The sequence below is a fragment of the Dermacentor silvarum genome, chromosome 1 (assembly GCF_013339745.2).
Source record: "Dermacentor silvarum isolate Dsil-2018 chromosome 1, BIME_Dsil_1.4, whole genome shotgun sequence".
Classification (NCBI taxonomy): Eukaryota; Metazoa; Arthropoda; class Arachnida; order Ixodida; family Ixodidae; genus Dermacentor; species Dermacentor silvarum.
Window position 1 is genome coordinate 215,098,465 of NC_051154.1, and position 26,644 is coordinate 215,125,108.

General features: G+C 43.3%; 3 protein-coding genes across 3 annotated transcripts in view; 1 reads left to right on the forward strand and 2 right to left on the reverse strand.

Annotated features, from left to right (window-relative positions):
• LOC119436752 (actin-related protein 5) overlaps positions 1–7,662 on the forward strand; it is a 62,030-nt gene extending 54,368 nt beyond the window's left edge. The window contains exons 17-18 of the mRNA XM_049660001.1: positions 821–932; positions 6,299–7,662. Coding sequence (XP_049515958.1) covers positions 821–932; positions 6,299–6,501 — 315 coding nt within the window. The 3' untranslated portion in view covers positions 6,502–7,662. The remainder of the gene's footprint in view (positions 1–820; positions 933–6,298) is intronic.
• Positions 7,663–13,148: 5,486 nt separating this feature from the next.
• On the reverse strand, positions 13,149–14,690 carry LOC119436753 (replication factor C subunit 2). Its single transcript, XM_037703747.2, has one exon. The coding sequence runs from the start codon at positions 14,522–14,524 to the stop codon at positions 13,511–13,513; it is 1,014 nt and encodes a 337-aa protein (XP_037559675.1). The 5' UTR covers positions 14,525–14,690; the 3' UTR covers positions 13,149–13,510.
• A 9,921-nt stretch (positions 14,691–24,611) lies between these two features.
• LOC119436920 (uncharacterized) overlaps positions 24,612–26,644 on the reverse strand; it is a 58,537-nt gene continuing 56,504 nt past the window's right edge. The window contains exon 16 of the mRNA XM_049660003.1: positions 24,612–26,272. Coding sequence (XP_049515960.1) covers positions 26,160–26,272 — 113 coding nt within the window. The 3' untranslated portion in view covers positions 24,612–26,159. The remainder of the gene's footprint in view (positions 26,273–26,644) is intronic.

Below are 26,644 nucleotides of genomic sequence, written 5' to 3' on the forward strand. Positions count from 1 at the left end.
TCGCGATGGTGAAGGCGGAGTAATGGTGAAGATGACCGCCTTTCCAGCCAGAGTGCACAGTGACAACGTCGACCTCGTTATCACGGTAATGGTGGTGCTATACATCAAATCGTGCAGAGGTGAATATTGTATGTATGAAACGAATGAAGAGAGACATCAGTTCACGTCTCGGCGAACGAAAGCTGTCATAATGGGGGTTGGTGTTGTATTGCTTGGCCTTGCATTATAGTTGCCATTTTCGTCTATATCTCTGGTCACACAAATATTGGTTTACTACATGCAGATGGGCACACAGAAGAGAGAGGAGAGGAATGAGAATTACATCTGATGGTCGGGCCTCTTATGGTGGAAAGATGCAATGCGAGGTCACAGTAAACATGATCTTCCCTGTAGTGGAATACATCAGCTAATTTTACCTTAATATAAACAGAAGACCCGACACTGAATGTACTGTTCATTGCATCATACTGCCATCACTTGTGCTAGATTCAAGAGCTTGAGAAGCTGAAACATTATAAACAATATTTTTTTTTTTTGTGCATTGATGAGCTTATGCTGCAATTAACAATCAATGCACATGCAGTGTGGTAAGCAACAACAGGCTGCCCACATCAATTAGTTGACAGTGCATTAAGAGAACAAGTTACTAGAAAACAAGGGAAGTCTAACATTGCTATGCTGATTTAGTTACTCGTTGAAGGGCTGACGAGACCTGAAAAAATATGCAACCATTCAGTATGCAACCACCAGTTGCTCTGGTGAATAGGCAGAATTCTTGATGTCACTGTTGTTTATTATGTGTTGGCTTTTCTTTTTGTAGAATGTGTTCGTAACAGGCAGCCCAGCACTGCTTCCTGGTATTCGCGAACGCTTGTGCGCAGAACTTCTGGCCATGCGTCCCTTTCAATCACTCTTCTCGGTAACATTGGCAAGTAAGTAGAGTACACTTGATGACATATTCTTGACATCTGGTGTTGAGGAAACTGTGTGACTAAATAATCCTAACTCTTTTTCTTCCTCTCTCATTGTACTTCTTTTTCTTGATATTGGTGTGTTTCTTGCATCCCCTTCGCATTCCGGTCGTGAAGCATTTGTAGTTGGGTATTTAAGGTGTTCTTTTCAATGTTGCATCTGTCTTTGTTATGTATTGCTTTTCATTCACTGAAAATAAGCATTGGTGAGGCTGGCAAACAGGTACCTTGCACTCTTTCATTCCAAAATATATGTACAGAGGAACCTTGTTAGTATTTATACTCGTGAGCAAAATGAGCAGAACACCAAATTTATTTTCAAAAAACAATTACTCTTGATGTGTGAATTCAAATGTGACATTTTAACATGCAGCAGGTAGCTCTCCCTCTTAACATTTAGCGGTATTGAGCACTTTTGTGCTGGCAATGTGTGTTAGGCCACTACAGCATTTTGAAAACAATTTTTTTGTTCCCTTTTATATTGCTCAAGGAGATACCTGTTAGAAACACAACATGACCATGCACTAAACGGTAGTGTACTCTAACCAGCAACTAGAAATTTGTGCCACACCACAAACCGGAGTGGCACAGCTAGATTTTGCACAATGAGAAGTGATCATGGCATGCACTAACCTAGTACGTAATACAAAACCACAATGGCTATGCCGTCAGCTAATAGGCTTTATGGAGCCTGGATCAGGGACTCGTTGGAACTACGTCTTAACCATTAGTATCTCTTAAGTGGGTACATATTAACGAGGTTCTACTGTACATAAAAATACATCAGTCTAGTAGCACTCTCTACATGTATTTTGGTGCTAAAGCCCCTATATATAAAATTAGCGCCATTCTTAGATGATGCCGCCACCGCACTCACCCCGGCGGTTTCTCCTCGCCCCCTCCTGTCGCCCCAGCCTTCTCCGCTCCCCCATTGGCCAATTCATGTCACGTGGAAGCACGCGTTGCGCTTCTGTATATTTTTTTCTTTCCAGCGCGCTCCGACCGCCATTCTCGGGCCTGTGCGACGAAAGTGCTGTACGCACAAAGGGATCAAACGTGTTAGGGACAAGAACTTCGTTGTGATGGCATGCTGCTGCGCCTTAAGTTGCCGCAACCGACAAGGCGCGGGCAAAAGGCTTTTTTTGTTTACCATCCGGCAAGCGCAAACGCTTGCTGCACACTTGGTATTTGCGCCGTCTCGCATCATCTCGCGTTGCTACTTCCAAAACGGCATTATTAAGGCCAGTTACTGACTGACGATGCAAAATCGCACCTCAATAACTGCTCCGCAGGGCGCGATCCAAGTTTTCCGCAGATTTCCTCTGGTAGCGCGTTAGCTGTCGTCTGCCACGGCAGGCCCGACGTACGCGGCGCCACTGTCGATATCGTGCCTCGATCTCGCTGGCTGCGCCGAGCGCGACAGCGGAACGGAGGAAGAGGGAAGCGGATGGCGCTACTTTTTATATATAGAGGCTTTAGGCAGTGCGGCCGCGCATCGGCTAGTGCTCCTGTCTCCCATTGCAAGTGGCATATATAACCTGCACCAAAAATTTTTTAAGTATAACAGTAAAGTCGCCGTGCAGGTAATGTGCCAATTTTGATTTGTGGTGCAGCTTCATAGCAGTAAAACTTCTGCCTAGAAGTGTGTCTTCATGGCAGTGTGGCACATTCTTCCGTGAAGCCACACTTTCTGAACTTGTTACTCATGTATTAGCTCAAATCACATGTGCTGCCTAATGCAGTGCTGTACGTGAGTCCTCCATTCAATGAGCTTCTTTTTATGCAAACTCTGTTTAATTCAAACAAATTTTCGGGCCTCTTCGAGTTCTAATGATCAAGATTCGTCTGTATTTGTCAGCTCTTATAGTAATATTTTTCAGCAGTTAAGGTTAGCAGGCCTGCTATGCCCCAGACCAAAACACAATTCTAGGATCTATAATAACGGAGGATTTTGTATTTACTCGGGCGAAATAGACATTTAGCTGGGCTAGTTGGCAATTTCTATTGATAAAGCTTAAAGGGGCCCTGAACCACTTTTTATCGAAGTGAAATTCAAATAGGTTATTTCAGAAATACTTTGCCGCAAAAAGTACTTCAGTGCATTCAGCAGAAGCGGAGTTTGCCAATACCATCTAAACAGCACTAATTTCAATTTCTTCACGGGAAATTGTCAAAAAAATGCCCTTTTTTGAGTGTGCAGACTATTGCGCGTCTTACATCTTAGTTGCAGTACTCAAATGCGTAAGGAAAGAAAGGGGGTTAAACAAAAGGGGGGGGGGGTTACAACCCCCGAATCCCCCCCCCCCCCCCGTCGGTGCGCCACCGATTGCAATGATCCAGGCACCCTTCTTGATTGATGTTAGCTATCGGCCAATAGCAGCGACATAGGGGAATCTTCTATAATACGAAATAAGGCATCCAGAAAAGATTGAGGAGCAGGCTTCTGTTGAAAAGAGAGCGTTGGAGAAAAAGGTGACTTCGTGCTCCGCTTGCGAACTCCATGTGCCGGGCACGGCTGCAAAATTTGGCTGAGGTGTTCACAGCAGCACATGATATCCACGGACTGTTTATTCAGCAAACCCGAGGTGTGGTTCAGGACCCCTTTTCGCTAATTAGTATTTGTTGCTTGGCAGTACTGTGCTAAGCTGTGCGCTGTCACGATAGCCAAGATTTCGCCTAGCTTGCTAAAAACTCTTCAGTGCTTCGTTGCTGCAGAATATCAGCTGCATTTTGTGAGAAAGCTCCTTGTTATGGCTATTGGGCCGTAAATTGATCAGCCTGCAGAGGCACCTTGAAGGCCTCAAATGTTACTGTGGTGTCAGCACTGCAAGTTTTCATAGCATCGTCGAAGCTGGCATAGCTCTTGATATGCACAGAAAGGGCACTTGCTCCTTGTGTAGCTGTCAGAGTCACCTCATCAAAGTCTGCCACCCCAGGCCTTTCACTGAGCCAAGTACTACTAGGCGTCGGTGGCGGCCGCAAAAGTTTGGCTTTACAGAATGAGCAGTTCGCGTTAAGCGGACTTGTTTTGCACTGTACCTATGGGGGAACCAACCAAATGTTTACACAGTGTTCTTCATGTCCGAAAATTCGGCTTAACCAAGTTCATCTTGAAGGGAAATCCACTGTATACACCGTATTTACTCGCAAAAGTAATACATTAAAATATACATACATGATGATCAAGAGGCATAATTTTTTTTTTTGCATTCTATAACCGACAGCTAGTCTACTCACGACATAGAGTTTTATTGCACTAGACACTCTGGTTGTTTGAATCTTAATAATTATTCTACGGCGTTCTGTGTTAATTAAAAAAAATCCTCCGACGCGATCTTGAGAGAGCACACTTCGTGCGCGAATGATGCTGCGATGCACTGCTCTAGGGCTCCTGAATATATGCTTTCTCGAAATATGAATTTTCGTCTCTTTCGCCTTTAGAACTTCCCCAAAGCTATTACTTTGATTCACAATTAGTGTCCTTATTAATAGACTTACGTGAGAGATCTTTAGAATTGTCAACACAGTTATATATTTTACCTCTCGATCCTGGGAAGAGCCAGCCGACGAACGACTGAAATACGATACTTTCGCCATTCAAGTAACTGACATTCATTGATATAATTAGTAACTGTTTCTGATGTCACTTAAAGAGAGCTTCCAGTTTAAATACACGGATAAGTGCACCAAAGTTCCACTGCAAAACGGCCGCAGCAGCAGATGACGCGCACCGCCTGTGACAAACCTCTGACCGCAGCGCCAATTTTGTCGTCATGATGCGGACAAGCGCTGAACTACTCTTCATGCCTGGCAGACGGCACACGATTTTGAGCTCCTTTCTTGCCATCTGTGCTGATAAAATAATTTTTTTCAGACACTTACGGTGCGTTTTTGGGCAAATCGTTTTGATACGGTGTAGATTAGGCATTATAGATGCCGAAACAAGTAGTTCCCAAAAATTGATTTTTTTTTTCACGATTTTCAGTTTTTAAAACCCGTGTCCTCCTTTAAAAGAAAAAGATAAAATCTAGTAACTGCAGGAAGGGGATTTTTTTATTTAGGCCGTCGATTCCTCTTAATTAAGACTGTTGAAAATTCCACTTTTTTGAAAAAAAAAACTATGAATTTTACAACTCTTTAACTCGGCAATGAAAAAAGATGTCACAATTCTGTAAACTACATGTAATAAAGACTACATATAAAGTGGACAAATTTGATGTATTATACACCCCTTTGAATTATTCCACTAACTTGTGAGTAGGACTTTTCCAAAACTCTTGTTAGTATTGTAACAAATTCTCTTAAGCTGTAAATTCATATATCAGATTTGTTTGCTTTAGATGATCTAACAGATGCAGTTTACAGAACTGCAATATCTGTTTTTGGTGCAGTGTTGCAGATTTGTAAACTTGGTGCTTCTATTTTTATTTACTTTTTTAAACATACCAATTTTGCCAATTTTGTTAAAAATTCCACATCCTAAATCAAAATTCTGCTTCATACAGTCACTAGTATTAAACTGTCCCAAATGCAACAAATTTCATTCAAATCGGTCCTGCAGTTATCTCATGAAAGCATTTTTGCGTTTTACATGTATTTGAATAGGCAGAATCAGAGTTGGCCTCGAGATAAGGCTGCCTCTTAAATTTCATTCCGATCATGACAAAGCCGGGAAAGAAGGAAGACTGCTTCGCGAGGACAGCATTGTAGTTAGGAATGATACAGGCTATCCAAACTAGATTGTCCTGAACAACTTTCCTGGAAACTTGGTTGAAAGTTTTCCAGTCCTTAAGAAAGTGTAGTCAGGCTTCCTTTCACTCTTAAAATGGGCCACGTGTTTTTCTGAGCATTTTTTTGTTCTTCTAGGCGACACAAGGTAGCGCTAAGTTGCATAGGCATGTTCCAAATGCATTACAGTACTTGGGCTCGAAGCTGTCTTAGCCGTCAAAGTAGACTGGTTTCAATGCAGGCCAAAACTTGCACACAACCTTAGCGTCTGTTGATCAACAGTGAGCAAACAAGGGAAGCTTCAGCCCAGAGCCAGCATTTCAACAAGAAAACCTGTCTTTGTCAGGACCTTGCAAAGACAAGTCCCCTTGTCAAAACATTGACTTCGGGCTGAGGCTTCCCCTGTTTGCCCACTGTTGATCATTTCGTTTACATCTTGCCTGCAGTTCTTTTGTATTGTTTGGACTTGGCCTCTGTGTATAATGCAAAAACTAAAATCCATTTCAGCTAAAAATGTACTGCGCTTCCTTTTTCTGCTGCCAGCGTTGATGCTTAATTATGCTGGCTGACTTATGGAAAACTTCCTTTCCCTTTTTCAGAAAACCCAGCTTCGGATAGCTGGAAAGGTGCACGGCAATGTGCTATGCAAAGAGATTTCCTCAGCAAGTTCGCTATCAAGAGGGCAGAGTATGAAGAGAAAGGTCCCGACTACCTGAAGGAGCATTGCTATTCTAATGTGCTAAGCTCGTCCATTTTGCCATCGCCTGCAAAGCCTTTGACGTTGCAGTCTAGTACATTGTGATAGATTTCAGTGTTTATGCAAAAAGGAAGAAGAGACTCAGGACAAAATGTAAATTATGTGACCATTCTTGACTGAAGTGTTTAGTCCTTGCAAACTATTTCCATTTCATCTAGAGACATTCATAGGCTGTACACATTATGTTGCTCATTTCAGTTCATGATAAATATGTTGTTCGTTTAGTTAGTTGTGCTTTGGGATCTGATACTGTTGGGCAGCACAGCTAAGGGCCTTGGTTTTTTGCCTAGCTGGGACTGTGGTGATGATAATCGCATGCTACACTAATTCAGCTGTTTGCAGCCATAATTTGCTGTATTATGGAGTAGTTACCTTTGATTACTCCTTGAGCATTCACGTTTGGCAGTTTCAGGTGCTAAGAGCAGGATTCTCTGTTTAAAACATAAAAAAAGATGAATTATGAAGTTAACAGCATCTCCAACCAATAAGTGGAATTCACTAAATTTTGCATTTGAAGGCCAACTTGGCTCCTTCCTTAGGGGTTAAACGGTGAACATCTGTGGAACGCAGGTTTATGGAAGATCTTGATGGAAGAGTGATATTAGATAAAAGCTTGTTTTCCTGGTAGGGAAGATGTTGAAGGGGTTGAAGGGGTGCGTGGACTAGTGGTGGCGGTGTTGACACAAGACGGGAGGCTACTGTTCTTGTGAATCACCTGTTTCCTCTTGGTTGTGGCATGCAGGACAATAATATGATGTGGGGAGCTTGCCATTAGAACAACTGATGGTTTTTAGCATGTTCTGTATGTGCCATGACTCCAGTGACAGCCTTTTTCAGGTGTTGGTCTGTTTGTAGGATTCCAATTTCATAAAAAACAATTATGGGTGGTTGGCATCTTCTGAAGTACAGTGATGGCACTCTATACTAGTGAGGAAGTCTTGGCAATGTTCTTGTGTTGCCTGATTTTTTAATTTCCTCAATGTATGTTGTTAGAGTCAGCACATGAGATCTTAAATTGCTCTTGCAGTGACTGGCACTGTTGAAATATTGCTCAGTTGTCACGGCATGTGCATGCTAAATAATTGGCATGCACTAAAAGCTGTGAATATTGTCTTATAATTTAATTTATTGTATATTACCACATATGAATCATGGAATAGACGTATGAAACAACCATCGCTTAATAAAGGCATTGAACATTGCTTGGTCAATTTATTTTCCATGAGAGCTCCCTGGGCTTCGCCATAATACCATCGGGACTGTCTTGAGCCAATGTGAGCATTTGCTCAATAGCACTAGGAGTAGCAGAAGCATGTACACTTTATACATATGCAAAAAATCCAGAGAGGAGGAGCTCTCGTGTCCCGATGGAAAGGTGTGCATTGTAGCGTATTGATCGTCCCTTTCTTGGAGCAATTATCCCAAGGCGGTTGTGTTGACCCGCATGTGGAGAGTCAATCTGTTTATGTAGCTGACTTATGCAGAGGTTATACCCACACCAAAATTCACGTTGTGAATATTGAGTTGACTCTGGAGTTGCCATTTATTTAGCCAGACAGACACCGTGCCATCTATGTGGCCAGTCACTCTTTTTGCTCACATTCTGGAATGGTTGTGAACTTATTTACAGTGGAATCTTGTTGATGCGATCTTCACAGGAACCTGAAAATAAAATGTATGATCCGAAAATCATATTATCCGAATACACTGCTCCTCTAAGACACTGGCTGGGAAATGAACAAAAAACATATCCTGAAAAACGTATCGTACAGAATCTTATCGACAAGATTCCACTGTACTTCACTAGGAACTGAAGTGCACCACCATAAGCCTAGCAGAGACATGGTGAAATGCTTAATAGGAAGCTCTAGCTCAGGGTCAACTCTTGATTTCCCTATTCACGTGGATGTGAAACGCAGAAATGCTCTCATTAGATGACCGCTGAACCAAATTGACTGACATTTGTTGCATTTTAAGAGAAAAGGCTGAATTCTACCGACTGTAGGAAGCAAAATGTTGATTTAGGCCTCAAATATTTTACAAATATTGCCGGAAATTGGCAATTGTAAAACAACAAGCACAAAGTTTATAAATTCATAACTCGGTACCAGAAACAGATATCGCTGTTCTGCAAATCGCATCTGTTAAAGCATTTGAAGCAGACAAATTTGATGTATCAATTTACACCTTACGTGAAATTCTTACCATGTTTATGAGGGTTCTGCAAAAGTTCTTTAGTGGTATATTATGATGCATCAATTTTGTCAACTTTAGATCTCTTAATAGGTGTAGTTTATAGAATTGATACAATTTTTATTGCAGAGTTTTTTTAACCGTAATACTTGTTTTTTGAAATCTTTTGATTGTCAACAATGTTAGTAAAAAAAAAAATCTGCAAAATTCAAAATCTGCTCCCCAACGTTCAGTGGATATTAGGTTATTATTTTAAACACTACGGACCTCATCAAAATTGGCGCAGTGGCTCGGGAGCAAAATGATTTCTCCGTTCCGATGAATTTATATGGAAGATTCTGAAGTAAAACTTCCTCTTAATGCTAAACACTGAGGTCAAGTATGACAGAAGCCTGTCTGGTCGGCATGATACACTGTAACAAGGCAGGGGCCAGGACACCAACTAAAAAGACAGTTTTTTACATTTTGGCTTCCCCACGGGAGCTGAAAAAAAAAAAAAATGCTTTTAAATCCTTTTGGTCGGTGTCCTGGCGTCTTCCTTTTAACAATGCTAAACACTCAATTCATATCGGTCAAGAACACTTCACATAGGCTACTAGCCAGCATAGATCATGCAGTATTCTCGCACTGCTCCAATCAACACAGCTGTACTTTGCCTGCTCAGTGTAAGCCACAGCACACCAGCACCATTGACTTATGTCGTCATTCAGGACAACGAAAAGGTTCAGTATGAAATTTCTATCGCACAGTGAAAAGCCTTGCATGGGGTTGAGGAGTTTTTGTTTTACATGACCTGCTTCTCAAAACTCTCCTTTGTGTACGTGTGACATGTAACTTGACCATTATCTGTATGTATCCAGCTTTTTCTCATCATCATCATCACTCCTACCCCTGTCCCGCTGCCTCAGTTCAGACTAGGAACTTAGCTCAGGCTCTCGGCTTTTCTGTTAAATAATGTCACTCATTTGACGCATGACACTTCTCACTATTGCGCTACATCTAATGAGCATTCTTGTGCGAGATCATCTGACAAAAAAAATAAAAATTACTCCATGCCGTACTTCCTATAACAGCTGTGTGTTGGTGAACAAAGTGGGGTTGTGATGCTCTCTTGTTTGTGTGCATGTGACACAGGGTGTGCAAGGTATTCGAGGACAATGCTTCTCGAAATGCTGTAGACATTAACACTCTCATTCTGTCTGTCTAGGTGTTTAACATTGTCTTCATCAACCCCTCTGTCGCTTACCTAGCGCATTTAATTCTAGGGTAGCAACTTAGTCTAACACAGGACATGAAAATGCACGTAGTTTGTCGCCTTTGGCGCTGGCCACAGCGACTTGGAGATTGCCGCCTTCTTGAATGTGGTGGAATTACTTTTTTTCAGGGAGAGAGAAGAGCTCACGGTTTCAAACGGTGAACTGTCATTTGTGACAAAGAGAAAGATGTGCTGCCATTTGCTGGGCGTCATTCAAAGAAATCTAATAAAGGTATTGTGGCGCAATGTAAAATAACATATGAAGAAAAAAAGGAGACAGAAAGAGCACCAGAACTAGCGCTCTTTCTGTCTTCTATTTTTTTTTATATGTAATTTTACATTGCGCCACAATACCTTTAAGCTCTGTACCAACTCGCCCAACATAGTACCCTGCTATAAAGTCATGCAAACAGTAGTTTCTTCTGCCAGCAGAGGCCATCACGAGTGGAAACCTTGAAAAGGCAATGCTGGGTGCTGTGAAACACCTTTAAATAGTAGAGTCAACAGTCTGGGGGTTTCTGTGCACAAGATATAAACGTATCAGACCCAAGTAGTTTGCTTCTTCCCACATGGCCTGCGTGACCCAAGATTGGGTGGCTGTGAATTTCAGCAGTGACGTCGCCCTCGCTGGGGCATCCCAGTTCCCAATATTTAAACCTGCTTCACTGCTATGTATGGGGGGAATCGGTGAGAGGGAGGCTAACAAACAGCCAAACAATGCTGGAAACTTCCCCAAAGGCTGCTATTGTGGAAGCACTGGCCAACATCAACAAGCACAATCTGACGAGCATACAACCATTTTCAAAGCCAAATTCAGTCGGTTATTGAGGCTGAAGATGGTTCTTTGAACAGCTTACGAAAACAGCAGTAACATAAAATGTAAAAAATTTGAAACATATCTAATTTTGTCTGAAGTATTGTTGCTATTCCTGAAGTCGTGATTATGTTCTCAAATACCTTGCACATCCACAGGTTGTATTCTTGGACAATCACTTTCGAGGACACTTTTACTTTCACAAGATTTTACATGAATAGTGGTGGACCCACTGGCAAGAACGCTGTCGCCCATAGACACAAACGCTCCCGGCGCTAGTTATGTGAAATCTCATGAAAGAATCCCTGACAGTGATCATCCGAGAATACCACCACAATAATAATTCTTCATTCTTGAAAATTTATCGTACAGAAATGTGGGCCTGGCAAAGCCATGGGTTTGGCTTGAGTGGCAGAGCCCGGCAGTTGAGGTAGTCCAAAGCACGCGTTTCACATGCGTGCTTTGACTCTGCTTTATTTTAGCTCCCTTGCTGTGAATCATGGGGAAACTTGGGAACAGAAATTTTATTGCTCCAGGGTATTCATCTTGCCTTTCAGTTACACTTGTGCCTCATGCAATTAGTGTTTGCTGCAGTGGCACTTGTGCCACAAACTTATTTTACTTCTTGCAAAGGGGATGGCCATCTCTTTTAACCCACATAAACGTGAACACCACATTTTCACGTCGCAGTTTGCAATTTGTCTACAACACGGCAGAAAGCTTATTGCTAGACAATTGTGGACCGACAATCGAAAGTAAGCTATCATCCTAGTAACTTCACAGAAATTTTCAAGAAGAGCACAGCCAGGCCGTTTGCCATGCTGACATTCCTGGTATGCCTAGACTCAGGTGGTTTCTCAGTGCAAGAACATTATCTTCAACAACTTCTGTCATGGTTAAACGGTTGAACTACTGGAGCACCATTTTTCCTGCCTTAAAATTTCTCTGAGGAAACTAAGCTTTTCAGGCTTCTTCACACTAGGAAGCTTCAACAATACAACTGGCAATAGCCATTTAATAAGCATACCACCTGCTTCAAATGGGAAGAGCCAAAATTTTTTAGGACTGTGCAGTGAGGATATCTTTTTTTTTGATCAGCACATTAGTAACAGAAATCTTGTAACCTTGTGATAATCGCGATAGAGCATTGGGTGCTTCATGGCTGTTACAACAGTGCGTGCCACCAAAGTCCAACAATGATCATGGTTCCAAAACAGTCCTAGCACTGCAAATTTTGACTACACATCGTAGTTTCTTTAGCTGCAGATTATGGTGCAAAATTGGCATCACAAGAAATAAAACAATGAAATTTTGTTAAGCTTATGTTTCCAATATAGATTCTGCTCTTCACTAATGATTAAGCATGTACTGAGATTTCGACCAGCTTACATGACAACTGGATTTTACACAGTGTTGTTGTGAAACGCCATTTATTCAGAAAGCAAGCACATATATTTTCATTTATTTGTTGCTTAACCGCTGAAATCAAGGTTTATCTTGTTGAGATGGAGCTTTAGCATGGGGCCAATTCCGACTGCCCTATTCAAATTCATATGAAAAACAGAAATGCTCTGACAAATGCTGAACCAATTTGAAATTGTTTTGCATCTAAGAGAGCTAAATTCTACTGACTGTTAGAAGCAGAATTTTTATTTATGTCCTTCCGATACTTTAAAAAAACTGAAAAATTTGTAAATAAAACAATATAGAAGCACATATATAATTTTAATTATGCACCAAAAACAGATATCACGATACTTCAAACTGCATCACTTAAGCAGACAAACGAGTTTACATTTACACCTTGAAGAGTTTACTGTTGTGATCCTGCTCTAAACAGGGTTCAGATATAGATTTTTGTGTTTTGAACGTATAAGTGAACTGCACTACACAGTTTAGGGCGTTAAGCTCCCATCAATTATTAACATGGTCATGAAATTAGAACTTGAAAACTTACCCTGGGACTACATATATTTTTTAAACCTACAAGACTACTGTGCTCAAATCACCTGTACAACATTTAGATGCAACACTGGCTCTTTATTGTTTCACATGAGCACTTAAGTATCTACAAATGTTCTTGCTTTAGTTCATTTGCATTGTCAATGAAGACTTGCTGGGTTTGGTGTGTGTGGCATAAAGTGCATGAAATATATGTGGTCCGTGCATACATTTAGCATTGTAGTGCACATTAAACCCCTGGGGCGGGATTCTGTAAGAGTCTACCTAGTGGACTGTCCATTTCGGCTGTCGCTGATTGGCTGCTGCTTGACGTGCAGGAAGGAGACTGGCTGGCACCTTCCTGCACGTCAAGCAGTAGCCATCAGCGACAGCCGAAATGGACAGTCCACTAGGTAGACTCTTTCACCCGAGGTGGTGAAAATTAATCCGGAGCCCTCCACTACGGCGTGCCTCAGAATCAGAACTGGTTTGGCACGTAAAACTCTAGAAAGAAATTGGTTTAGAAACAAAAGTCTGCCATTGTGGCTGCCATAGTTTCAAAAGAAGTTTTCATTGTGCATTCTATTTATTCATAAATGAATGAGGTGGTAAGCTTTTGTAAATGGCAATTTATTCGACGGTTCCACAATTCGTTGGTTCCACAATTTTAGTGCAAGCAGCATGATAGCAACATTTTCATGATAGCAGCAAGCAGCATTTTCGTGTATCCCAGCAATAGCTGACTGCATGCCATGGCAAAAAACCATATCAACTGGGTGGTCTTTATGTAATGATGTAGTGCTGTATAAAACAACACTGAGTACTGAAGGGAAATTACCATCGCCGAAATTTCAGTCGGATTTACACTGACGACTCTTCAAGCACAGCCGGGCAAGCAGGCCAGCCATCTGAAGCAAGGAGTGCACACCTTGCAATGTTCTCATTTGCGTGTAGCCTATTTCTTTGATGAACTCCAGCTTAATGTCTTCTCGAATGTCGTGGCTCTTGCAAACCCGGAATATGTTCACAATGATGTCCTCGGCGGCATAGCCAAGCTTCCACATGTGCAACATGATCTTGTAGGCATTGTCCAGCTGACCGTCCACGCAGTACTGCAGCATGTCCTTGATCTGCTCTGGATGTGGTTCGTCACATACTTTGAAAACGTTCTGGCTGTTCACGTGCCCGAAACCCACTACCGTCGACTGGAGGTTGTTGATCGCCTGGCGCATGTCGCCCTGTGCAGTGAACACAAGGGCTTCCAAGCCATCTTCTGAGTAGCTGGCATTTTCACGCTGGCATATGTCCAGAAGCTTAGCGAGCACCTGCGCATCCGTCAAGCGGCTGAAGCGTACAACGGCGCATCTGGACTGAATTGGCTCAATGATTTTGTCCGAAGTGTTGCAAGCAAGAGCAAATCGCGTGGTCTTTGAGTAAATCTCCATCGTGCGACGCAAGGCTTGCTGCGCTCCCTCAGTCATGCTGTCTGCTTCGTCGAGAATAATTACCTTGTGCTTTCCTGGTGGCAGCGTCACCTTCTTCTGAGCAAACATCTTGATCTTATTTCGGACAACATCGATGCCTCTATCGTTAGAGGCGTTCAGCTCCAGCACGGCCTCACGAAATGCAGGCCCGAGGAGGATCCGCGCCAAGCAGAGGATTGTTGTCGTTTTACCCACACCGGGAGGACCGGACAAAATTACGTTGGGTACGTTGCCCTCCCGTGAGAAAACTTCCAACCTTGCGATAGTCTCATCGTTTCCTACGATTTCGGTGAATTTCGCAGGCCGGTACTTTTCCACCCAGGGAATGCAGTCTTTCTTTTTCTGGCTGTATTCCACGTCGACATCCATGGTCTCTGCCATAACAACAAGGTTTTTTCACGTAACAGGACTTGCACAAGAAAGCTGGAAGCGCGTACTCGAGCCTCTCAAACTGCTGCCCGCACAAAAAAACGCGCTAAAACACGTTTTCAGATTTCAGTACGCTCCAATGAAAACGAGTAGCACTACTCGACACGAACTGATCGGCTTCAGTGTAGTAGCTAGCGCCGCTGCGGCTAGTAGGTACAGCGGGGTGACTTGTTGTCATGGCAATCGTGGAGCTCCTAGGGGCCTAATCGCTTAGGAACTCTCTTGAGGCACTGGTCCGCGGGGCGGGGCCGCGCGTCGGCTGCTAGTACTGAGCGTGGCTCTCTTATCTCCGGGACGCGTGTTACTATTTGCGCCCGCGCTCAGCGTTCGAACGCAATAATATGGTTCGCATGAATACATGCTCAGGAAGCGTGGTTGCAGCGCGCCGCTATGCCAGCCACGTGCTTATTTCGAAAAAGCACAGAACCTGCGGAAGTGTGTACGGTATCAAAAAGTCGGTATGTGATGCGAGCCAAAATCAATTTTGCGTAATCTTACAGAAAGGTATGCTCCATTTTATTTAGGTTAGGGCACGGTGGGTTAAGGGTATGTCGTCTTCTCACAGCTGGTCCGAGCGGCTGGTGTCGGCGGACCTTGTAGGAAGCTGAAACAGCCGCAGCCGCAACGCATTTCAAAAAAAAAAAAAAAAAAAAAAAAAAAAAAAAAAAAAAAAAAAAAAACAAGACAGCAGCTGGTTATGGCCTTCGCCCGCTGCCTACTGCCGTGCCGTTAATGTTACAAAAATTTGTTTAAAAAAAAGTCGCAGTTTCGCCCGAAAGAGGAAAGTAGTTTTATCGGCCGTATAAAGTTGTAAATATTCGCTTACTAACTAAATAAATAAACAATTACGGTGTCACGCGCGCACAGGTAGACATGAACACGTATCGCTTGATGACCGCGGAAACTCGTGAAAACGCCATGGAGTGAGAAAGCGCGCCAGCGGCAGCGAGTAAATTGACCATCGCGCTGGCTCTCGCAGGCAACGGCAAAATACGCCTGAAGTGCCCATATAAAAAAAAAAAGGGGGGGGGGGGGGCATGAGGTAAATTTTGATGGGGCATATCCAACAGCAGTTTCCAAGTGCCATCTATGTTCACTGTGGTTCACACAGTCGGAACCAGCGCTGCCTGCACTTAAGCAACTTAAGCTTGTCTGTCATTCCTCGACGCTATTTGCCGAGCAAATGCATGAAGGATTTGTCAAGCACAAAAGCGTACTTGCCCACTTCCAAGTTCTGCTACTCTTATATGCTCTTATCACCAACCCAGTTCCCAAGTGAAGATGACATAAAGGCGGTACGCCAACTCCGTTACCATTATGATGTATTTACCAAGGATCCGCATCTACATGATGAGGGGATTTCATCTAGAGAACTACACCTTCGTTATGCGAAAATTCAGCAACTAGAAGTTCACTCGAGTCCCGAGGCACTGACATGCCTGTCTTAGATGCCATCTTCTGTTTTTCCGAGTATTCAAAAGCTGCTTCAAATAATGGCGACCCTCCCAGTAACGATATCTACAAGTGATAGGTCTTTTTCAACATTGAAGCGCTTCATTAAACGTGCACATAGAAGTTTAATTATGTATCTGCGGATGATATTTTGGATATACGCACGGGCAGCAATAAGTCGAGGTTAATTGGCCTACGTTGGGGTGGAGAAAATCTTTATGTAAAACAAATATTTAGCTCAACGTTTTGTCCAGGGACTGGTAAATGCCGAAATAAATCTATAAATCTGTTGTTCTTTGTTCTTTTCAACGTAGACTTCATTCATTTACACACACACACACACACACGTGCAATTTTCAGAACGTCCCCTTCCAAACCGCAGACAAAAATCCTGGTTGTCTTAATGGTGTGGATACAGCACACAAAAAAGAAAGTGGATGGGTTGGAAAGTGTACTGCAAGAATGATACTCTCTCAAAATGCACCCCTTGGGGCACATCTCTACATGTCCCAAACCATAAAAAATAATTATCTGGCTTAATTGCTTGTGTTTCCTTCTTGAAAACTGGGCTTGCTACTTTCCTGTCAAGAATGCTATGTCACGCTAACACGCATGCCGTTCGTGACCTAGAAAACCTAGAATACACTATACTTAGAAGCAACATAGAAGTACCGGCCGGGTGCGCAGCGTTAAAGAAAGGAAATGCATGCCAGACAGATGACGATTATCATTTTGTACTGGGACATAGATATGAGCCAAAAGGTGTAAACTATCTTTAGAGTGCAGTTTGGCTCCCATAATGAAAGAATGGAAAAGTCCTGTGCAGGCCATATGAAGGTGACTATAACAGAGTTTCAGGTCAGGGGACGCAAGCCCCACCTAAGCGTACGGGGACCCAAAGCGAGCACAGCCACCTAAATCTAAAACTCTTTTTTACTGCAAAACTCGTTTAGTGCAATAACGTGACAGCGCCCGCCCACCATGATGAATGTCCACAGTGTCACCATGCACAGTGCTCCACACCTTAGAGTTTCCTACAATAATTATTGTATGAAACTCTATGCTCTACACGTTGCATGCACTTGCACAAATTTGTGATCGGTGCTCAGGTTAGCCCGCTGCAGTGGTTGGCACACTGTACTGTATGTCTCACTGACATGCTCAACGGGTCCAAACCTATTAGGCTAGTTCCTTCAGAGGGAGGGGGAGGATGCTGGGGTACCCTCCCCTTCACCATCAGGGGCCAGCGCCACATCATCCGACATCACCCAACATCATCCTCCCTCGGACACTAGGCATTGATGGGGTAGCCACTTCTTGTTATAATAACTGCAGGCATGTAAAGAACAATTAAGATACCCAAATTTCAAGCGCTCGCTTCCTCTTGTCCGCCCCGCTTCACTATCCTCCTATCCGGGACATGGCTTGATGCGTCTGTGGCCTACAGTGAGCTATTGTCACTCAAGGCCTACTTCATGTTCCACAAGGACAGATGTGGCAGAGGTGGTGGTGTCCTGGGTCAGTACAACGTAAAACTGTTCCAATCTGTCTTTATTTCAAATCGGCTATTAGCCCTCCGTGATAGGTCAAATGGCTTCGGGCTCTGCCGATTTGGGACAATCCTCATAGGATGCGCCTACTGCCCACCCACCTCATTTGAAAAAGCGTATTGTCCACTCAATCAGACCCTGGAGCTAGCTACAGCCAAAGCTTAAACATTCTACTTTTCGGCGACTTTAACGCCCATTGAGACTCCCACGACAACCCTGTTGCTCCCAATAGTGCTGATGACATCCTGTTTGAGACTACCACGTCTGCTGGCCTCTTTCAGACCTGCTACCGGCCCACATACACTACCCGTGACGACACCCCCGACTTTCTTGACCTAGTCTTCACCTCCAATATAACATGTTATGTCTGTTGACGTATCTGAAGGCCTTGACTGTAGCAACCACCTTGCTGTGGAGGAGCTCCACTCCACTGTGCACTGGTAACCAAGCCCACAAAATATGGAAGTTCCTTCAACTTAACTTTGGTCACCTGACTCAACTAGTCCAAATGGCCTCATGGTCTATGACCACGATGAAATCTGACTGGTTGTCTAACTACAAACTTCGTCATGACTTTGTCTCCTCTATTGAAAAGGACTGCGTTCCATGCTTCCATTACGGATTTCCTGTCAATGCCTGTTGCCCTGCGTCATCCCCTGGCCACCACACCTGCAGAGTCCCGGTAACTCTCCAAGGCATTCACGCGGGTTGCGTTTCAAGACTGGTCATAACATTGCCGCTTCATCCCTCCCCCCTTCCCCTTTCCTTCTGATCTGACCCCAGTCTTCTTTACCTACGACTCCACCTCCCTCCATCACGAAGTTGCTGTTTCTTTTCCCCCTCTCACTTCCGACCGTCGTCATCTCCATCCAGTGGCGCACTGACAGGGGGGGGGGAGGGTTTCGGGTGTTGTTCCCCTGAGGCCAAGTTAACCCCCTCCCCCACGCGTCCAGCCCCACCAGTCCAACATGTACCTTCAGTATTCTGTTAACATTGTCATTACAATTCAGAAGGTGGCTTGAGGTCAAATTTTCCTGATAAAAAAAAACAATCTATCAATGTCTTGTATTTATTCATTCACTCCAAAATTACTTTGAGTAAAACGCTGAAGAAATAAGCATCGTCATCATTCTTGGTGTCATTATTATTATAATTCTTAGGCATTTTATTTGCTGTTGGATTCCTCTGGCTAAAGCAAAGAAATAGCATATTATGAAAAGTGCTTGCTTACCTCCCCCCCCCCCCCTGGCAGAGATCCTGGGTGCGCTACAGCCTCCGTCACATCTTGCTTCTGTTCTTTCTCGCATCATCCTTCTTTCTTTGCATTCTACTCTACTTCCTTCTCATCCAATACTTGCTCACTCCTTTTATTAGGTATTCATTTGTTCATTTGTTTTTGTATTTTCCTTGCACTTGGCGGCAGGCTTACAGGCGCTCACGTGCAGGGGTTGCGCTCACGTGCAGGGGTTCTTGCCTATCTGGCACCGAGCGCAGACTGGCTCTTGTGCAAAATAAATTACAATTACAAATTACATCTATGGCAGCAAACGGCGCCAGAGACGAGACCGAGACGATCAAGCGTACTAACAACTGAAAGTTTACTTTCTGATCACACAGAACAAATGCTGGCCTTTATATACATTTACCTTTAGACAAAGCATGCAAGAAGCAGCAAACTTGGAACAGCAGAGACAGACAAACAACAAACTGTTTTCAGATGCACTTCAGCGAATTTGCTGCGTTGATTTCGCCTGCAACAGGAGCTTGTAAGCAAGCACCCTTCTGGCATGGAGGAAGGAAAAAAAAATTTTTTTTTAGTTTTTTTTTTTCATCTGGTATCCTCTGGTATCCTTTCACTATTAGATGACTTCCAATGGAAAGTTTGAAGACTGACAAGTGAAACGCAACAATCGTAAAAGTGTAAATCGACTCGAAATTTCTAAACTTTACAAAAAATTCGGGAGGGTTGGCAGGTATGCGTACATGATTAAACCACAAAAAAAAAAAAAAAAAAAAAAACCAACAAAAACAACATCACTGGGTATGTTGGAAACAAGAACTCCATGGCTGCTATATGGATGGGTACTCTAATACGGGTGTCACACGGCACACTTTCGATCACGATCTGGCCCTATCAGGATCGAAGTTAATGGTCGTGATTGGCTCTTTTTTGCTCCAACTATGGGAGGCAGCCAATCGCGGTTGAGAATTTCAACCAGGCTCGAATGCAATCGAAAGTGTCTGTGTGATACAACAGCACAAAATGTTGCAACCTTACTCTCATAGTTCACAAAATGGTTCTAATGTGCGATATTAAAGGTAGCGTAAAAAATATAACATCCCTTCTTTAATAATCGAAATTATACCCAAAAAGTACAGTAACAATGAAATGAGCACCATTATGCAGAGCGTGCAGATGAGTACTAGCATTTCCATGACTTCAGAGATTCATGCCATCATGCTCTAGGATGCCGCGATGTGCATGCCCCCAAACTCCTAAATACCTGAAGCACACAAACACAGAATGCCTTCAGTCAAGTTAAAGTCTCTGGATGAAGTGTTTGTCATGGTTGGAACAATCCCTGGCTCTGTATGTCGCATTGTCAAAGTGTATGTCTCGGAGGATTTGTTCCTGACTCATGCATCTGATGCCCTCGAGAACTCATTTTTGCACGTTACTGATAACTCAAACTGCCACTCGGTGGATTAATTTGCCCACTTGCAGAGGCACAAATTGACAACAGTTACTGAACAGTGAACAATGGTGTTCAAGCGAAGACCAATATTGAGCAATGCATTCGCAAACATTTGATTGGTCGTATGATTGGGGTTGGTAGGTCAAGTGAAGCGGGTGGCATGGCGTTGTGGCTGCTTAATGCATTCATTGAGTCGGGGCTACGGATTCTCAAATTTTTGGCGTTGCTTATTGTGACCAGAGGTGGGCAAATGCCCTCACTTCTTGTTTTCTTCCCCAACCCTCAAAACATGAATTTTGTTCCTCACTTTGTAAAGGTTACATGTCCAACCTCACCCTCAGTGTATAATATTCCTCAACCCTCTCTCACCCTCAGCGTGTAATTTTTCTTCCACCTTTGCTTACACTCACTCTCAGATTGCAAGGATGTGGTGTCCGCCCTCACATGCAACATTCAATTTACAGCTTTTAAATAATAGTTTACTTGACCCATCACTGAAAACTGACCATATAGTACGTTGGCTATACTGTGTCAAAGCTCTACTGCAATTTGCCAATAATACTTGTACTATAAATGGGGCAAGGAAGTGTGCAGCAGCGAGCAATCACAGAGTCCATGTTATAGCCAGATATTTTATGTTGCACACACATCAAACTGACAGAAATATGCTTACTTGTATGGTTTACCTATAATAAGTGCCACTGAACAAACATCTACAATACTAAATGAACTATACTAAATGATCAATCTGCCTTTCCCACACAATTTGAGAGCTGTGCTCGCTTCAAAACAATTTTGCTCTTGGCTTGTTAATGGTCATAGTGCCAACAGGAGGCTCTTGCAGATGTGCCTTTATGCAAGTTGTTATTGAAGGTCATGCGCACAGGATTATTGTGCTTCATTTATGTGGCACTACTCGCTTATACTCATTACTTAGATTTTAACAGTACATCATACTGCACGTTGGCACAGAATTCAAATATGGGCAAATAGATGACCTAACCTTTATTGACTTTATCTGTCAAAGCCACAACAGCAAGAGATTGAAACAATTCGAATGGCATTATTTTGGGCCGGATGAGGTATTGGAACAGCAACACGAAAAGTAGTGTTGGCTTACTAATTTTTCCATACAGCACTTCGGGAGTTCTTCCTCACACCACGACCACTATACTGCGACGAGGATACAGTGCTACTGGACAGGGACACGAGACCTCATATCACAGAGGCACCAATACCAAAGAATATGCACCCAACACCAAAGAATATGCACCCAACATGCCATGCCGGTAGAAGACGAGCACGAGCTGTAACCCTGCGGAATCGTTTTGGGAAAGGTTCGGCTGCATACTACACAGACGCTAGCAGAGCCAGTAGAGAGACTCGCACGCTAGCGGTTACCCAACAGCAACGTATCACAACGGCCACAGTCGTAACTCGATCCACGTGTGCGGCCGAAGCAGCTGCAATAGCCATGGCCATTGCAGACGTGGAATCCAAAAACTAGTCGGCAGTCATACTGTCCGACTCGCAGACGGCATGTTGCCTGTTTCTCAATGGGACGGTACCCAAAATGGTATGCAGAATTCTGGGACAAATGTTGAAAGAACACCATGACATTATCTGGTCTCCGGCTCGCAAGTGCTTGAGGATTCAACAACCGAGCTGCGGACAGGCCAAGCATGGAACTTCTTCCAAGCACTCGTGATATTCTTCTACAACAATGGGAGGAATGGATAGTCTACGGTCATCCACACACGGCCCTTAACACACAGCAGAGTAGGGACTGGCGACGCATTCAAACAAACAGCATCCCCAACTTGCATCACCTCAGTAAAATAAGCCTAACTAGATTTCTGGACGTCTGTCCATGGTGTTCCAACAAACTCACACTACAACATATCACATGGGAGTGCCTGGAAAGGCCTTCACATATTAGCCCATACATAACATCACAACCACTCATGTTAAATAGGCAGTGGGAGGCATGGCTTGCAGACGAGGGAAAAGAGAGCCAAGTGGCTCTCCTGGACCAAGCCCTGCGAGCCGCTCGCGCCAGTGGAGCCCTGGACTAAGGGCCCAACCACGCTCGCCTATGTTTCCTTTTTGAAATAAAGTTTCTTTCCTTCCTTCCTTCCTCCAAGGGCATGCAGTACGAAACTTTCCCTCTTGCCAAACACTGCGGAACTTGGTGTCTAATAAAAGTGAGAACTCTGTGTCTGGCACACAGCAGGGCAGGGACAGAAGTGCACACAACAGAAAAGCTGCCTTGCCTGCCTCATCATCACAATCTCTTTTGTTTTTGTGACAGACAGACAAAGAACTTTATTGAAGGTCCTGAGAAGCTCCGTTGCCCCCTCTCAGGGAGGCGACGAAGCCACGGGCTTGTTTTTCTGATGCACAAATAACATAACACAGGCACACATTATGCACTTCCTGGTCTTCCAGTCAACATATCAAGATGAAAGAAGACTAGATAATTACATTCATCTTTTTGACTGTGCAGGTATAATGCAGCTGGATTCAATCCCGTGCACTCGAGCTTAGCAGTGCAACGCCAAAGCCACTACACCACCACAGCGAGTCAGATCAAACGCAAAGTGAACTTGTTTTAGCGCTGACAGACATGACTACAAGTGAGCCCCTTCTTGTGCTCGTGTCTTTCAGCACTAAAACAAGTTCACTATGAATAACCAACTCACCCAAATAACCACCTTGATCAAATGCAAAGAACTTGCCGCTAAATGTAGCGGCTTGAAACACGACCTGCTTTAACTTCATTTCAATGAAGTTGCCCTTTCTTGCTCTCTCCTTATGACGTCCACCTTCCCTCACCATAGCCCACAAACTTACCAACTATGATCCTCACCTTTATCTCACTCCGTGAGGGTGAGGATGCTCATGTGAGGGTGCAATGTCATGAGGGTGTCCATGTCTGATTGTGACATGGCAAAAACATGATGGCTATTGGCTGTACTTCTTTAGTTATCACAATCAAGCAATGCTTCTGGCAGAACCAAAACAGAAATCTAATGAGACTAAGGTGGTGGCAGAGGACGATACCACTGTATCGATATTATAGCCTCTATGATCGGGTAGCGTGATGGACTGATTTTGAAGGCCATGCCTATACCAAAGTTCAGTGCAATGACGGGACGAATTACATGGGCACAGCTCTGAGTTGGCACAGAAATAGAGCTCCGAGTACAGTAGGTACGATAAAAAGGAGGGGAAGGCTATGCAGCTGTGGCAGGGGCAGTGTTTGATTGCTGTTGACTCTGGTCCTATAAGGTGCATTAGAATACCTTTTGTTTGACAAGATTCATAGGGCGACATCCTTTATTATGAGAAACATTCTACAGATTTTCTAAAATGTGTTGCAGGACCCTTGTAGGTGTTCTGTGGGACCCCTTTTATTATTGGTTATCTATGCTGAAGTGGTAAGAAAATGCACCTGCCAGCCCAGTGCCACCACTTCAGAATGATAACAGCTTTGAAACAAAACAGTTCCTGCTACCTGAGGATATTTAATGTGTTTGTGATCGAAGCTGGTGCTGTGATACAGAGTGTGTGTTAAAAGGAAGAAACATTTACACATTCTTTGGCTTCACATGCTCCTTCATGGCACAAGCCAACATTCATGAAATTAACACGCATCTATTTGCTGTAGCCTTTTACAATGAAACCATAGTTCCTGAAAGTAAATTACCCTCACAGCAGTGAAAAGGTGTCGGCACCTTTCACCAATGCCTCATGTCAGTACAATGCCTAAAATGTCTGACAGGTTGTACCACATCATGACGATTATTACACCAAGAGGATATTAATAAAGAATAAAATATATACTAAAAATTCAGTTGATGAAGCGTTTTAAAAGTTGCAGAATGGCGATAAATACATTTACATAGCCTATATATAAGCTTAAAAGTCGGCCTTGCTATGGCCAGCATGTGTAAGAAATGGCAAAACCTTGCTTCTTGTAGCACTTTTTGCCATATTTACTAGTAAAAAAACTATTCATGATGAAAGCCAAGACTTGTGAGCACAAGGCAGGTGGTAAGATTCATATGGCACCACCATGTACACAGCAGTACCAGCAAGTATCAGTGGCACACCGACGAGGGGGGGGGGGTTCTGGTGTTGCACCCCCCCCACATCTACGCGTCCAGCCCCACCAATCCAACGTGTACCTTGAGTACTCTGTTCACATTGTCATTACAATTCAGGAGGTAGCTTGAGGTCGAATTTTCCTGATTAACAAAAACACTCAATCACTGTCTTGCAACAGTTGTTTGAAGCTGAAATTTAATCATAGCCAAAAGGTTCTGCATTTGGGCTTATCTTTATTACTGAAGAAATTTGCAGTACAAAACAAATTAAAGGCATTCCCAGAGACGCTCAACCTGACACCACAGCCTATGCTGCTAACTGCAACAGCAGTCGAACATGGGCTAACTAAACTCAGTCTTACAGGCAATAAAGACAAAAATCAAAGCATAACATTGCAGCTATAAAACATCCGCTGCCTAGAAATTTGCTAACTGAAGCATAGTTGCATTTATACATCAAGAAGAAATCAAGAAAGTACATGTACTAAAAAAAAAAAAAAAACAGACACACATGTATGGCTTTACATCAAGTACAATAAAATCGCTTTAATTAGAATTTCACAACAGTGAAAAAAAAAAAGTGTCAGAATGCCAAATTATAAAAAATCATAATAACAAGAAAATAAAATATTAAGAAAAGCAAGGCATCCTGTTATGCTTGTTTATGTTTTACTTGAAATCTGCGAAAAAACCATTTTTGTCAACTTGTGCAAATGATGTAGAGGGACCTTTTCAGAGAATTCACATGGAATGCCACCAAACACCGTGTGACAGGGGTAATGATGGTGTGCCATATGTGAATTCATTTGAAGCTTGCTTCACACAACCCCTCACCACATCTCCCGATTACTTCATCATGAGTGTGCTGGCCACAAGAACAGATAACATGCAGCCAAAAGGGTGCCGTTAATAGCAATGCAATCATCCCCTTGAATGGTAGCATGCAGCTATTACTCGAAGCACCCATAATTCTTTCTGTCGGCAGTTTCTGCCATGACTGTCAGATTGTATGTGTTTCACCTTACGACAATGAAAGAACTGTTTGCTAAGACCGCCGCTGTAAGCAAGCCCTGCAAGCAGGCGAGGCAAAATGCAAATGGAGGGGCTGGGTGTAGTGTCCGTGGTTCTTTTCCGAGTAATGATCCCGTTAATACATACTCTGCTGCTTTAGGCTTGGTCTGTTCACCATCACCGCCACTTCATCTGCGATGCTTCCTGCTGGCTGCCTCCGGAGTGGGACTGCCACCTTAACTGACTGGCTTGCAAACCAACACGTCCGAAACTCCGAACTAACAAGTTTTCTGTACCATAGAATAAGGCCAGGACTAAAAATTGCGCTCGAATGATCCAATTTCCCAAATTCATGGCGGTCTAATTACAAAATACATGACACTCAATATTGTCCATTGTGAAAAAGTAATGATAGCATGTCAAGGCGAAAGCTTTCAGCCCCCTACAATATCTGTCTGTCACTATCCAAATTGTCTCTAACCCATTAAATCCCAGCATATCATGCAGGCTGCACCATATTCTAAGTTTAGATATATACATTTTCAACCCTGGTGAAAATCAACATAGGAAAGCATGCCAACCCACCCCACCCACATTTCTGCTATTGTTTCCTAGTACAAATTACCAGTTTTCAAAATCATTTAAGACAAGAATGAGGTATGTCATGGATGGAGTACTGTGCATCACATGGCTCAAGAGCAAAACGAAACAAAATATGTGATTGTGTGAAGTCTTGAACATATCGCGCCAGCCTGTTGCAGCTCCTGTCTTAATGACCCTTTGTTTCCAAAATGTGCTTGTTGACTTGCTTTTCTAGAAAGGTCAGTGGTCCAGGATTGTCAAGGATGACCTTGTGGAATGCTCGGACATCAAATTTTGCACCTAGGAACAGAGCGATAAATGAATATGGACAGTCAGTACTTAAAATAGGTACTAATGCAAACCTTTGCAACATACGGTTTCAAGGATTAAAAACAAGTCAAAGATGGGGCCTGAAACACCTTTTCTTGAAACTGAACAACATGCTGGAATGAGTGCAACACCTTTCAAGGAATACATGCTTTAAGGAATTCTTGAAAAGCACCCCTTAAGAACAGAGATATCATGAGTGCAGCGTTTGCTTTTTATGTTCCCCCACAACTAATTGGTTCCTCTCACCCTGGGGCGGCACCTACAGCAATGCCCTGCCTATTGCTCTATCTTTTCTCCTTTCCGTGGTGAGCTTACGATAACACTTAAGGCTGGCATCTGAGA